Genomic DNA, 14,922 nt, shown 5'->3' with positions numbered 1-14,922 from the left:
CCTACATGAGATTTTAAAAATAATTCTTCCTCCCCTCCCCCTTACTCCTTCCCTTTCTTGACAAAGGAATCTGATTTTCAGGCTCTTGAAAAATCAGAAAATCTAACAACATGGAGTTATTTCAGCTGGCACCAAATTCTGATGCTGAGTGGTAGCTACCTCTTTAGGAGTACATCAGTTTACCACCGTAACCCCTACCAATTCCTATTTCCCTTGTTTATTTTAACTCCTGAGTCTGTGTAGACATTTGGTTTCATGAATCATTTCCCCTCCTATGGTACTCTCCCACCTGGAAAGCCATCTCTGGTGTGGACTCTCCCAAAAACAGACTAGCTGCTGTCTACTGCCAGGGGCCATTTCCTCATTGTCAACTCCTTTCAACAAATATTTACTGAATGTATGATGAGCAAGTTACTGTGGAGTGGAAGGCACCCCCAGCTTAGTGTGGGAGGGACACCACATAAAAAGAACTGTGGTTTCCTGTTCCTGCCAAACACTCCTCACACCTCCAGACCCTGGACTGTCTGGGTAACTGGGAAGACCTACAAAACAGACCTACCCATACTGGGAGATACTACATGCTCCTGGGGAAGGCCACACAGTTCCAGAAAGTCATCAGAAGAAAACAAAACTCGGTGCCAGAAGGAAGTCAGGGTAGAAGTTACATGGCTGCACCATCTCCACCCAATGGGCCTGTGTACCAAGAAGAGGATCTGCCAATAGCAGAGTGGTATCCGGGTCTGAGGGCTTCCTATGCAAAGGGCCTTACCAGAGCTAAATGACTCTGAAAAGGAAAGCCACAGGCTCCTACCAGGCTCCCTGGAGATGGGGGCACTATAGGAAGGAACTAGGAGCAACTCCAGGTCAGGAGAACAGATGAAGAACATTGAAAACACCTATTCTAGCTCCAAAAACATAGTAATTCTAGACTGGTGGTAGGGATCGAACCCATGGCCTCACCTGTACTGGAAAGTACTCCATCACTGTTATGGTTTAGATATTAGGTGTCCCCAAAAAGCTTATGTGTGAGATAATGCAAGATAGTTTAAAAATGAACTGATCAGATCTTGAGAGGTTTAATCAGTTCATTAATTCCCTGATAGGATTAGCTTGATAACTGAAGGCAGATAGGGTGTGGCTGCATGAGGTGGGCCCCTGGGAAGCGTGCCTTTGGGGCATACACTTTGTCCTTGGTAAGCAGAGCTCTCTGCTTCTTGGTGCCATGTTCCCAGCTGCTTTCCTCTTCCACCCACTTCTACCATGATGTTTTGCCTCATCCCAGGCCCTGAGTAATGGAGTCAACCATCTATGGACTGAGGCTTCTGAAATCCTGAGCACCAAATAAATTTTTCCTCCTCTAAAATAGTTCTTGTCAGATCTTTTGATCACAGAATGAAAAAGCTGACTAAAACAATCACTAATCTGTGTACCCAGCCTAAATTCTATTATTTTTAATAGAAATTAAACTATGTCCTCCTTGGAAAGCTGCTTGGCAGACTCTAATAAAATTGATATATGCCCACCTTTACCCAGTAATTTCTCTTTTAATTATATGCCAGAAGACATGTATACACATATTCATGGTTGCATTTACAATAACCCCAGAATGGAAATAACCCAAATATATATCAATAACAAAATGAATAAATTGCACTATATTTGTACAATGGTATATTATCCATCAGCGATGGCATCCTACTAAGTAGATGCAGCAACATGGATGATTCTCATGATATTGAACAAAAGAACAAAACATATTATATATTGTATAGCCTAGTACATGTCTTTTGGTAAATGTACGTGTGCATTTCTCTTGAGTATATATCTAGAAATGGAATTGCTGGGACTTAGCTGTGGTAGTTTTATAATATGTCAATTTAGCTAGAGTAAACTGTTTCCCAAATTCTCTATAATGTATGTTTCCAATTAGGGTGGGCCACAACAGACATTTTTGCATGAGATTTGAAGAGAGAAAGAAAAGCTGCAACAATACCGGATTTGACATTTGCAAACTCCAGACTGGAGCTTTGTAGCCCACGCACATTGTTACTGATTTGCAGCTTATCTCATTGACATGGGACAGCAACTAGGCCTGCAACTGTTACACCTTTCCTAGATCCTCTTTGACTTCTCTGACTCCTGGGCCAGATGACAAAGGGGGCCAGTGCTTCTGCAGTTCACTCACATTATCCAGATTAGAGGCAATGAGAACTGACATGAGTTCCAGTTTGTCCTCAAGGCTTGCAGCTTATGCTCACAGATTCCAGTGTGTTCTTTCTGTCCCCTGCCTTATATTCATCTTCCCAACTGCCTGATTGTAGACTTTAAGCTCCAGCATTAGATGCAAAAACAAAAGCATTACAGAGACTGTTTAACCAACTTCCACAATTACTAAAAGTCAAATCCCTGTAAGAAATCCCTTCTACCTCTCTGATTAAACCATAAATGATAACATAGGCATCTGTTTAATTTTATTAGAAACTGTCAAACTTTTCTGAAATGTTTTAAATATTGACACTCCCATTAGCAGAGCATGAGAGTTCTAGTTGCTTCACATCCTCATCAACATAAAAATTAGCAATTAAATTTGTAAAAACCCTACACCATGCAAGTCAAAGCAAGGTAACAGGTCACCAGTCTTCAACCTCTGTTATGAGCCATGTCCTTGTGCAGGACAATTTCATAGTATCAAGATTACCAATGCATATATTCTTTTTTGAAGGGAGGGATACTAGGGATTGAACTCAGGGGAACTCAATCGACCACTGAACCCTATCCCCAGCCCTATTTTGTATTTCATTTAGAGACGGGATCTCACTGAGTTGCTTAGTGCCTCGCTTTTGCTGAGGCTGTCTTTGAACTCATCATCCTCCTTCCTCAGTCTCCCAAGCAACAGGACAAAAATGCATAGTCTTTAACCTACCAATCTAGAATTTATCATACACATATACTCATGCACAATGCTAAATTATTGTATAAGGTTAATCATTGTTGTATTATTAATAACAAAAGACTGGAAATAAATGCCTTCTGAAGTAGAGGACGGACAAGGGAAATTTGGTAAAACAAGAAAAACTTTTTTTTTTTTTTTTTTTGGCACTGAGGATTGAACCCAGGGGTGCTCTATCACTGAGCTACATCCACGGATCTTTTTATTTTTTTTATTTTGAGATAAGGTCTTGCTAAGTTGCCCAAACTTGCAATCCTCCTGTCTCAGCCTCCTGAGTCACTGGGGTTATAGGTGTGTGCCACTGCAACTGGCTTAACTAACAAAGTCTGGATACCCTTTACATGCCTTTCTCTCCCACAGGATTGTGAACACTATTTTATACTTTTCATTGTGTTCCTGGCATTTGCCACATCATATACATTCAATAAACATTTGAGGAATTAATGAATGAATTAACCAGGGGAAATTAGAATTAGTTGGGGTCAGAAAGGGGAGAGAGGCATGAGGAGGGGATAGAAAAATTGCATTGACTGTCCAAGGGAAATTTGGGGAATGAGATATTTAAAGAAGAGTTAAAATAGATTTATAATGTAAGATGTAATCTACCTTAATATCCCCCCAAAGACATTCAGTAAAATCCTCCAATTGCTTCTGGGATTTGATTTGTGGGTCATGGAGATATGACTGTGGGTTGGTACAATCTCAGGTATATCATGATAACAGGAATGGAGGGGTCTCAAGAAAGAAGAACCTGGGCCAGGGTTTTAGCTCAGTGGTAGAGCGCTTGCCTAGCATGTGTGAGGCACTGGGTTTGATTCTCAGTACGGTATATAAATAAATAAATAAATAAATAAATAAATAAACAAATAAATAAATAAAATGTCTATCAACAACTAATATAAGAAAGAAGAACCTCCAGGACTCAGTCCAACCTCTGTCATGTAGACGCCAACAGGTTCTTGAGGGCACAACCCCAGTCCCTGAACTTGTATTCTGGGGTGACTGTGCTCCTGCTAGGCAGAACCATAATCTGCTCCAATTGATGGTTCTCCAGACTTCTTCATATAAGCCATTATTACCAGTATCACATACAGGAGCCTAGACATATGGTTACACAATTGAAAGTTTTAGAGAATAGAACTCTGGACACCTGACATAGACTACAAAAGAGTTAATGGTGCTAGAGCTGTGGTCAGTGTGTGGGAGGAGCTAGTGGTTTGATTAGGTAGAAAATTAATGTTAACCTAAGACCAGGCTGAGCATAGGGATGGGGCTCAGACCAAGGTCAGGAGTAGTCATCAATTTGATTTTCATTTATTATTGTTTTTTTTTTTTTTTCCAGTGCTGGGGATTGAACCTGGGATCTTGCCCATGCCAGGGAAGTGCTCAACCACTGAGTTACACTCCAGCCCTAAATATTTTTAATATTATTGAATTTGGCTAATTATAATCCTGATTCATGACACTCTTCCTGTTTGTCCCTAAAAAATACACATGTGAATACCTATCAACCTCCTCTAAGAACTAAACTATTACAAATAACTTATACCAACTCCTATGTTTCTTCATCTCTTCCCTCTGCTTCCTCTTGATATTTGTCCCTTTGTTACCACAAGGAGGAAACCTGGTTCCCAGTGATCCCTGCCTGGTATTCATACCTATAAGTACCCCTCCCCTTGAATGTGAGAGGGACCCAGTGTATTGCTTCTAATAAACAGAAGTCAGCAAATATGATGAGATGTCACTGCCATGGTTACATTTGATAACATTGTAATTTCCATCCTGCTAGCTCACTCTTTATTCTCTCCCTTGTTGGCTTTGCTAAGTTAGTATGCCAGAGATAGCCATAAGGCAAGGAAATGGGAGCAGCCACCCACCAGCAACCAGCAAAACACTGAAAAGCTCAGTCCAATAGCCACAAGGAACTGGATTCTGTCCAGTCAAGTGAGCATGGTTCCTTCTCCAGCTGACCCTCTGGCTGCACCTGGAGTGCAGTCTTATAAGAAACTTTGAAGCAGAGGACCCAACTAAGCTGTACCTAGACTCTTAACACAGAGATAAATGTGAGATAACAAATGTGTTGTTTTAAATTTCCAATTTAGTGGCTATTTGTTATATGATAACTAATATAGGTTATTTTTTGCTCTTTTGCCATTAGAGTTTTGCTATGATCATTGCTGTAACTTGTCTCTTAGAACACAGAACACAAGAGTTTAAGTTTCCCCTGGGTATGTGCCTAGGAATGGAATCACTAGATCTCAGGATTTACAAATGTTGAACTTTACTGGTAGTCAGCAAGTCATCAGAGTTAAGGTCATACCAAGGCCCTGGTGTCTTGGTCAGTGTTGAGAGTAAAATTAGCCTCAGTCCATAGAACTTGAGCAGTATGTGGGCACAGTCAGGAGTCATATAGAAAGTCAAGTTAAGGGTCAGTCTGTGGGCAGGGTTGAGGGCAAGGGTGTGGCCACAGATGGGGAGATTTGAGGCCTGGGTTTATTGTTGGGTTTGGACAAAGTTGCAGGACACTGTGAAGGCAGGTTTGGGGGTCCATCTAAGCCGCGATTAGAAGTCAGGCTGTTATAGTTCACAAAACCTGACCCTGGTGATATCATCAATATACCAAGCAGTGGGTACATGGGGCCCATCACCCACAAGATGAGACCCATTCCAGGTTTTAAGGTTCTTTCACTGAAGGGGACTGGGAAGGTGGCAGAGTGGAGGACAAGGCGGGCAGGATTTGCTGGCTTCAGGGATCCAGGCAGAAAGAGAAAACAGGCACAGGAAAGAAAGCACACCACCACCTTTAATGAGGGCTGCCCTGTCACAGACACACCCCAGGCACACCCGACAGTACCCAGTGGGCTGGAAGGGAGATTGTTATAGGCACCCATGGATCTGTCCCCTATTCCTGGCTGGTCCCACCCCTCACACCTTCCTTTCTAGCTGCTGCGGTCGCCAGCCTCGAGATGGGTCCCAGGTGAGCACCCAGGAGGGGCTTGGGAGCCACTCGGTTTCCGGGGGCAACTTCCCGTGTGTCTGAGGGCATGGAGAACTAGTCTGTATGAAGACATCACTATCCTTAGAGTTGGGCGGTGACCTGGCTCTGGGAGTGTGGACTGAGTCAAGGGACCTCCTCCTAGGACCCAGCGCCTGGGGTTCCAAGGCGGGACCCCAGGTGACGGGCACTGCTTTGGTGGGCACGCTGGGTCTCCGCACGGAGCTTCTGGGCTCTGGAAAGCGATCCATTCTCCTGGCCCGGGTGGAGTGTAAGGAGGCGGCTCAGTCGTGGACTTCGGTTCCGAGGGCTCCGGTCCTAACGCCCCCATTCTCACTCCCATCCCCTAGGAGAGAGGCACCAGGGCCGAGCAGCTGGCTCCGCCCTCCCAATCTTGCGTCTGGTGTTGGGTGGGTGGGTCGCGACGTCTGGGCTCTGACCGGTACTGGGACGTCCCGGCGCCAGGCGCCGCTCACCGCTGCTTACGCTCCGCCTGCTGGAGCCTCCGGGAGAGGTCCTCGATGCGCACGTTCTTGAGCTGAAGCAGATGCTCCAGGCGCCTCACCTTCATCTGCAGGACCTGGGCAGCGCCACGCAGAAGTCAAACCTGGCTGCTGGCTGTCCTGTTCCTGCCTCTGCAGGTCCCAAGGCCCCCCACCCGCCGCGCCTTCCCAACGCGCCTTCACCTGCACTGTCTCTTGCGAGGCCAACAGCTCCTGCTCTTTTTCAGCGATTTGGAGGACGAAGCTTGGGTCGCCCTGGAGCGCCTGGCTATACCCGGGAGGCCGGGACGCTGGCAGCCGCCCCGCCCTGGGATAGGAAGCATCTTAGCCGAGGCCTGGACTTCGGGCTCCACCGTCACCCTTCTAGTGTCCTCGGCAGGGCGTTCACTATTCCCCTTCTCCCCTTTTCCGCCTCCCCACCTTCCCAGACCAAATCACTGCCTTCCGATCCCCCAGCCCGTGTGGGGAGTTGGCCTGCCTGTTGAGATCACGCTGCTCCCAGCTTCTTTACCTGAGCTGCTCTCCCCCTTGGGGTTCTGGTGCACCTTCCCCTCGGGCCTTCTGGGACAAATCTGAGACAAGGCAAATGGAGAGTGACATTGCTGGAGCCCTATTCTGTTTCTCCTCCGATTCTGCAAGCCATAGAAAGGATAGGAAGAAAGCTCCTCCTGAGGGGAAGAGACAGAAAGGCCACCTTACCCACATCCAAGTAGCCACTGCCATTGGCGGGAGGCAGCTCCTGAAAGAACCCCAGTGGTCCACTGTGAGTCTCGGTTCACCCATATCCCAAGAAGCCCCTTGTCCCTTCTGCAGTCCCCCAAATCAGGTTCTCTTAGCCAGGCACCCCTCCCCCACACTCATGCTTTTCCCTGCCTGGGAACCTCCCGCCACAAAGCATCTGGAGAGGTTCCAAACGGGAGCCACCTGTAAGGAGCTGGCACCCTGCTTTCTGCGTTTCTGCCGCTCCTCCAGGCGCTGCTTCAGCGGGATGAGCACCAACTCCACCACACCCGGGGCACACTGTGCGATCTTGCGCATCACATCGTCTGGTACCGAAAAGTTCAGCTTATTCAGCACCTTCCTATAGGACAGACAAAGAGGTGGCGGACTGGGTCCTGTGGGGAATAAAGTGAAAGTAGTGGGGAAGAAGGGAGGGGGCACAGTTGTCTTAGTCCTGAGTGTGCAGCCCCGGGGGGAGAGGAAGGGATTGCCATCTAAGCCCTGCCCCCACTGCCACCAACTGGGTGTCATCAAGGTTCTTTGTCTCCTTCCCAACAGAAAAGTTCCTTGATTTTATTACCAGATAGATTCTGTCGTGTTGGCCCTCACCACCCTACCATCAAAACAGTCCCAGCTTGGACAGTTAAGACCGAACAACATGCCTCTTAAGAAATTAAAAGCTCAGAGATCATAAACAATCACAACAACAACAACAACAAATCCCATAGGAGATGAAGAGGCTGGGGCAGCCTTCCTGGGAACTCAGTAGGGACTGAAGAGTTCCACTCCAGCACCCAAGTATTCTATTACCTGTTCAGGTGACCCCAGTTGCTGAGCTTCTGCTGGAGAGAGTTGGCAGGTACATAATTGTGCATCTCCACCATCTTTGGGAAATAAAATTTGATGACCTCTGCAACCAGGACTGAGGGAGTAACCATGAAAGCAGACATGGAAGGTGGGAGGATAAATAAGGGACAGGGGATGGGAGAAGAGAAGGATTGGGTAGGAAAAGCAACAGGGTGATAGAACCCAGTGGGGAGGAAGATGCAGAAAGGGGAAGGATGATAGGGAGGGAGACAAAGAAGAGACAAAGATCAGCAGTCAGACTTAAGATTCAACTGCATTTCTTCCCCATTAACTCAGGGCATAGGAAAACAGAATAAGTCTCTAAGAGAGCCCTTCAGGAATAAGGGACCTTACCCTAGGAATTCACATGGACACACATACTCCAAAACCAAAGTTCCAGAGAGAATCACAGACTCACACAGGCAGAGACATGTGATAAGATCCCACTACAGATATACACATAGCACAGAATGTGTAGACATGCAGGACAAAAACACAAGCCAGCTGGGTGTGGTGGCACATGCCTTTAATTCCAGTGGCTCAGAAGGCTGAGGCAGGAGGATCACAAGTTCAAAACCAGCCTCAGCAACTTAGCAAGACCCTAAGCAACCAGCAAGACCCTGTCTCTAAATAAAATGCAAAAAAGGGCTGGGAATGTGGCTCAGAGGTTAAGTGCCTCTGGGTTCAATCCCTGGTACAAAACAAAAACAAACAACAACAACAACAAAAATACAAGTCAGATACACATAGGTGCACATGTAGAACACACATGTAAGTACAGAGACACATATGTACATGGCCTCCTCAAATATGCACATACAGAAAAGCATACTCCATCACTGAAATCCCAGAAGACATTACTGAAATAGATACCTACATAATCACATGGAAATACATACACTACACAAATACATACATAGATACACATCTTAGTGATTAAAGTCCCTGGAGGGAGTCACACACACACACACACACACACACATTACATGCACACCAGGTAGAACAAATGGATATACACATGGACACACATTGCTCACACATAGATACAAATAGAAAACGCACACACAGGTGCACTCTTCCACAATTGAAGTCCCAGGAGGTAGATCTCACCCATATACACACATCCACACTCACCCAACACCAAAAATATAGTATGCACACAGACCCCTTACACATGTACATACAGAATAAGTAGAAACACACAGGAGTGCACACCTCCATCACTGAAGTCCCGGGAGAGATTTCTCTTGGGCCTGGACAGAGGGATGTTGTCTACCCACAGGTACAGCTGGTGCAGGGCTTCCTCATCCACACTGCTCGCCATTGGGGCTCTCGGCAAGGTCAAGCCGTCCCAATCGTGCAGGGTCCAGACCCAACCTCACGACCCCTCAAACGTCACTGCGGGCTTCCAGACCTGCCTCTGCCTCCCTAACTCGAAGACGCATGTCCCATTTGGGAGCAGCCATATTGTTTTCTGAAACCATGGCAACCATTGCCGACTCGCCTGGGAGCAGGGGCTTCTGGGAGTTGTAGTTCTCCCACCACCACCACCCTTTCCTGGGCTCCAGCTCCAAAAAAAGTATCACCTCTACACCCACGCCACCTGCTGACCCACTCTGGGATCTGCCAAAGCTGAGTAGCTCCCAGAACCCTTTCAGCAGTATCTCCAGGGCTGGGAGCCTTCTTCTGTGCCCTTTGGCTGTAATCCTAAATGAAGGAAGCATCCCCATAATAATAATCAGTCCTATTTGGGAGTACATTGTTAATAATCTGCTACCCATCTGAGCTGTGCGATTGGCTTCTGTGTGAGTGCTTCCTTGCTGGTTCCCTCCCAAAGTTCTCTACTCAAAGGGCCATCGCCACTTCCTCATCCCACCAGTGTCTTAGTGGGGCATTTAATATGTAACCAAAACTCCCAGGGAAAGAACCAGAGTTCAAGGTCAGTACCTTGAGCAGGTCATTGAATTCCAGCACTGTATTTCCTTCCATTGAGAAATGGAGACAGTTCTCACCTACTTGTCCTAATGGGGTAGTAGGAAAGAACTTACAAAATGGAAAGATGTTAATATTTACAAAAGACCTGTATTTGTATGATAATTGGGGGTAATGGGATTTGGTTATAGGTACAGAAGCAAGAGCTACATCTATCTGCATTCCTCATCTCTCTTCAAAGAGCTATTCAACCATGGATTAGCAACTGATTTTAGAAAACAGCTCCATTTCAAAACAATACAGCCCTACAAGAGTTAGGAAGATGGATCCCTCATTAATGAATGGGTACAGAGTAGCAGTAAAGGTGTACTTCTAGGGTCAGCCTGGGGAGAAAGCTTGCTTCTTAACACAAATGTGGCTTTGGGTACATTACCAAAACTCTCTAGGCCTGTTTGTCATGGTTTTATTCCTATCTTGTAGGGGTTCTGCAAAGTGTTTAGAATCTGGCACACTGTAAGGCCCTATTAGCATTAGCAGTGTGATCTTTAATGAGATCATCTCAGTTTCCAGCAAGAGGTGTTCTTGTTGGCAGAAAACAGCTGGAAGTGATTTGCCTGTTGGTACTTGAGGTGAGGGACCTGAGTTGGCCAGGGACACTTGGGGAGAAGACCACTGTTCCTTCTTACTCCAGAGCACACCCCAGAGGTAGGTTAGGCTTGATTTTGGCTCCGTGGTCTCCTCCTCCAGATACAGGAATGGGAGTGATGCCAAGGGAAAATCCCAAGTCCTTTTGGTTGTCACTTTGTTTCAAAGCCTTCAAGGCCTGGAGGGGAGTGCCAGAAGTGCAGAAGGCCAAAAGCGGAAGTCACCCCACCTTCTTGTTTGAAAGTGATGCATAGTGGCCTTGCCTTTCTGTAAGGAACCACACCCGGGGGCAGTCAAAGGACAAAAGACAACCTGGATAGCCCCCACCCAACATTCCAGGGTGGGGTGAAGAGGAACTTGGTGGAAAGGGGTGGTGAGGGATGGGGAGGGAACCCTAGAGGTGATGTGCCAGTCCCAGACAGGGTAGGAAAACCGGTTTGAGCCCCAGAGCTGCCTGTTCTGCTCAGGCTTAGGCCCTCCCCTGGCTGGAACCTCTGGGGCCTGAGGGCCTCAATGAGGGAGGGTTATGGAGAAAAAGGGCTAGGTCCTGAAAGCAGAAGGGGTAGGACAGCAAAGAGCCTGTCCTCCCCTTTGGACAGGGGAGTCCCTGGAGGGCACCGCATCAGCTTCTTGGTGGTGAAATCTGTTCCTAGCAATTTCACCTTCCTCCTGCCACTGTCTGCAAGGGTGGCCACCAGGTTTGCAGAGGGCAATCAATGAAGGCCTAAAGGGCTCCCTCTTAACCAGGTGCCACCAACATGCCTATAGTCCTGACTACTCAGGAGAGTGAGGCAGGAGGATCATTTGAGCCAGGAGTTTGAGAGCAGCCTGGACAGCATAGCAAGGCCTCGAAAACCAAAATGAAACATCTCTTTTAAGGCACCAAAGGCAAATCAAAGTGTTCCCCATATGCCCCTCCAAACTCTGACTTGACCCACAAGAGCTGTCCCAACAATCTTTCTATCCTGGCCCAAACTCTTGCAAGAATCTTCTTTAATCAGGCTTGGTGGGCCTAGCTGTCAGGTGCATATTGCCTGATTTGGCCCAACAGACTGTTGCTCCCCCCCCCCCCCCCCTTCCTGTCCTCAGTCAAGTTATCAAGAGCTTCTCTCTATCCCCAAACCAGTGCAAGTATAAGCTTCCTCAAATCTAACCCTAGAGGTACACTGATCACCTCTTCTTTCCCAAGCCTCTGTAACACTTAGACATGGACGTTGACCGCTCCTGCTGCTCCTCAACCCAATCAGGGCCACCCTCTCAACCCTTGCTTCTAATGTCCCACCAGAGCAAGGACCAAAGGGAACAGGGAAAGGATGTGTCCCCCAAGACAGACGCAAGCCCAGACCATGAAGGATGCACCCTTGGCTGTTAAAACGTTCACCCCCACAAAAGGGGAGTGGACAGATTTATTGAATTCAAACTGGGAAAGGAGCAGCTGGATGGCTGGACTCAGGGCCCAGCCCCAGGCCCCTCTGCCCAGGATGGGGCCCTGCCAGAGAGGGATGAGAGGCACAGGGCCTGCAGCTGCCCACAAGGGAGGTACCCAGTGTCACTCCCCTGAAGGGCCTCTTGGAAACCTCCAATCTGAAAAGAAAACCAAGGGCCAAAGTCATAAGGACTGGGCCAAAGGAAGGGATTAGGGAGGTGGAAAGCAGGCAGAGGCAGGCTCAGGAGCCTGCCATGAGTTAGACTGTGCTTCTTGAGGCGGCCCAAGGGTGGGGGTGGGGCTGCCAGCCTTGTGGGGACCCAGGCTGGACCTTCCTCTGGAGCCCTTCCCAGAATGGCTTTGAGGTCCCCCCCCGCCGAAGACCTGGTGTGGACGGCAGGGGGAGAGGCACTCTCCGGCCGGGAGCTTCCAGGGCTCATCCCTGGCTGCCACTATGGTCTAGTCCACTGATGGCACGGTGTGGTAGCACCGGACAGCTCCCCACTCACCCCACCTGGTCCCCCAGCCCAGGGGCAAATGGGGAGGAAAGGATTCTGAGAAAGAGGCAATAGCAGGCAGTGAGGCAGACCTCAGTCCCTGGGCCTACGGCAGGGCCAGGAAACATTACCAAAGGCCCTGGGGCTCCCCCTCTGGCTCCATCCACAGTGGTTGCACAGAGTTCTCTGCCCTAGGGCGGGTGCTGCCCTTCTGGGTCAGGCGCATGGCTATGCCCAGGGGCTCAGCTTTGATGTCCAAGACCCCGAACTCCCGCCTGCCTGGCGTGATTCTTCCTAGTCACATGGACCAGATCATGTTCCAAGTGGAGGATGTGGCTCTGCACACGGTCATCAATGGGGAAGGAGGTCAGGTACCTCTTAACCATGGCAAAGTAAGCCATGGCCTCCCCAAAGCTGGGTACAGGCACCTCATCACTATCCTCATCATCATCTTCGTCGTCTTCATCCTCCTCATCCTCATCCTCATCTTCCTCCTCTTCCTCACTGTCTGACTCAGAGTCTTCCCCACCTTCCAGGAAATGGAGGGTAGGGCACTGGGCCTCCTCCTGGGCACTGTAACCCCCAAAGCTGCCTCCAGCCTCCACTACTCCCTGGGCCCAGTCCTCGGTCTCCAAGCCCTCGGAAGAGCTTTCCTCCTCTTCCTCCTCTTCTTCATCACTGTCATCAACATCACCCTCCTCCTCCACCTCCTCTTCCTCCCCCAACTCTTCTCCTTCCCCTCCTTCCTCCTCCTCCTCCCCTTCTTCTTCCTCCTCCTCCTCCTCTTCCCCTTCACCCTCCTCCTCCTCTTCTTCCTCCTCTTCTTCTTCTTCCTCCTCCTCCTCCTCCTCCTCTTCCCCCTCACTCTTGAGGGAAGTGGTGATGGTGGCATTAGGGCCACCTCCAAAGCCAGCCTCCCGAAAGCAGGTGGCTATGTCCGAAGGCTCCACCGCCTGCCACGCTGCAGCCACAAAGTGCAAGGCCTCCATGAGGCCCAGCTGCAGGCCTGAGCGATCCTGGCCCTCTAGGGCAGCCATGGCCTTGAGCAGCATAGCCTGGCGGTAGTGGCCTTTCACCTGTTGGACCACTCCCCGCTCCAAGGGATGCACAGTGCCCGGAGGGAAGAAGGCCAGCTGCACGTGCCTCAGGCCTGAGGTGTCCAGGGACTGGGCAGCCAAGCGGCCAGCCAGCAGCAGGACCCGGCGAGACTCTGCAGCCATTCGGGTGTCCAGGGCTTTCAAGTACTTGGCCAGGGCCTGGGTGGTGACACCACCCTTAGAGTTGGCGGTGTAGTCGCAGGGCAGGCCACCTTGTCCCGCACGAGGCTTAGCTGATTTGCCTGCCACCAAAGGGGGCAGCTTTTCGCTGCCATCGGCGTTGGCGCACAGCAAGACGCTTAAGCGCTGGGTGGCTTGGCGCGCCCTTCCATCGCTTCCGCACAGCCCCGCCGCCTGGTCGGGCAGAAAGTCGTACCAAAGACTGGTCTCAGTGGCGCTGAACACGTCCTGGGAGGCGTATCCCTCGGCCACCGACGGCGGTTGCTCCTCCCGGGCGCGCCAGCCGGGCGTACTCCCACCACTCCCCTCCGAGGGCACCGCAGCCGGGCTGGCAGGTGCTGCTGGGGTCCGGGGAGCACTGTTTCGTCCCCGGGCACGGGCCACGCCGCTGCAGGACACCACACCATGGCGCCGGCGGAAGCGGTCCAGCCAGCCGTTGGAGGCGGTGAAATCGTCCATGCCCAGCTCCTCGGCTATACGCAGAGCCTTCTCCTTGAGGATGATGCCCTTGACCGGCAGGCCAGCGGCGCGGATCTGCTGGAACCACGCTATGAGCAATCCCTCGAGCTTGTCGTAGGGGGACAGCTTGTTGGTCTTGCGGCAGGTGGAGGCCACACCGTACTTGCGCTCCGACGCCAGGATGGCGCGCTTGTTCTTCAGGATGGTGCTCAGCGTGGACGGCGGGATGTTGAAGCGCCGAGCGATCTCGCCCTGCGCAGGTCCGGGTTCTCCTCCACCTCCTGGATGATCCGCGACTTCTCCCGGAACGTCAGCTGCCGCCGCTTGGGGCCCATCCCGGCGCGCCCCCCGCCCCGGGGCCCGGCACCGCCGCCGCCGCCCCGGGCGGGGGGCCCGGGCCCGCGGCGGGGGGCACCTGGCGGCCTCTCCCCGCGCGCCCCGCCCGAGACAAAGCGGCTCGCGGGGCGGCGGCGGGGCGGTGACCCGGCCGGGCCGGGGGCACCTCCTGGGGCGGCGCCGGGCGGCTGGCGGCAGGCGACGGGCACGGGTGAGAGTGGGAGGCGCGGGCGCAGAAGGCAGGAAGTGCCGCGGCGCGGGGATCTGGGAGCGCGGCGATCGGGGCGGAGCGGGCGGAGCGGGATCTCGCGGGAAGCGCGGGGACGCCCGGCGCCG

At 50.6% G+C, this 14,922-nt stretch overlaps 2 protein-coding genes across 3 annotated transcripts; both read right to left on the bottom strand.

Moving 5' to 3' along the window:
• Positions 1-5,735: 5,735 nt before the first annotated feature.
• Positions 5,736-12,185, bottom strand: SPEF1 (sperm flagellar 1). Of its 2 annotated transcripts, XM_079127873.1 has the most exons (7): positions 9,230-12,185; positions 7,979-8,090; positions 7,373-7,529; positions 7,148-7,187; positions 6,960-7,020; positions 6,632-6,755; positions 5,736-6,525 (listed from the first exon to the last, which is right to left on the bottom strand). In XM_079127873.1, the coding sequence occupies exons 1-7, from the start codon at positions 9,336-9,338 to the stop codon at positions 6,418-6,420; spliced, it is 711 nt and encodes a 236-aa protein (XP_078983999.1). In that variant the 5' UTR covers positions 9,339-12,185; the 3' UTR covers positions 5,736-6,417. The 2 variants fall into 2 exon arrangements, with proteins under 2 accessions (XP_078983999.1, XP_078984000.1); XM_079127874.1 differs by lacking the exon at positions 7,148-7,187 and having other exon boundaries at positions 6,960-7,080.
• Positions 12,186-12,227: 42 nt separating this feature from the next.
• Positions 12,228-14,865, bottom strand: CENPB (centromere protein B). Its single transcript, XM_079127860.1, is given in 2 exon segments — positions 12,228-14,504; positions 14,507-14,865. Coding segments are annotated over 2 exon segments (1,827 nt in total). The 5' UTR covers positions 14,586-14,865; the 3' UTR covers positions 12,228-12,756.
• Between the last annotated feature and the right edge of the window lie 57 nt (positions 14,866-14,922).

The sequence above is a fragment of the Sciurus vulgaris genome (assembly GCF_902686455.1).
Source record: "Sciurus vulgaris genome assembly, chromosome: 2".
Lineage (NCBI taxonomy): Eukaryota > Metazoa > Chordata > Mammalia > Rodentia > Sciuridae > Sciurus > Sciurus vulgaris.
This window is presented reverse-complemented; position numbering and strand designations above follow the sequence as displayed.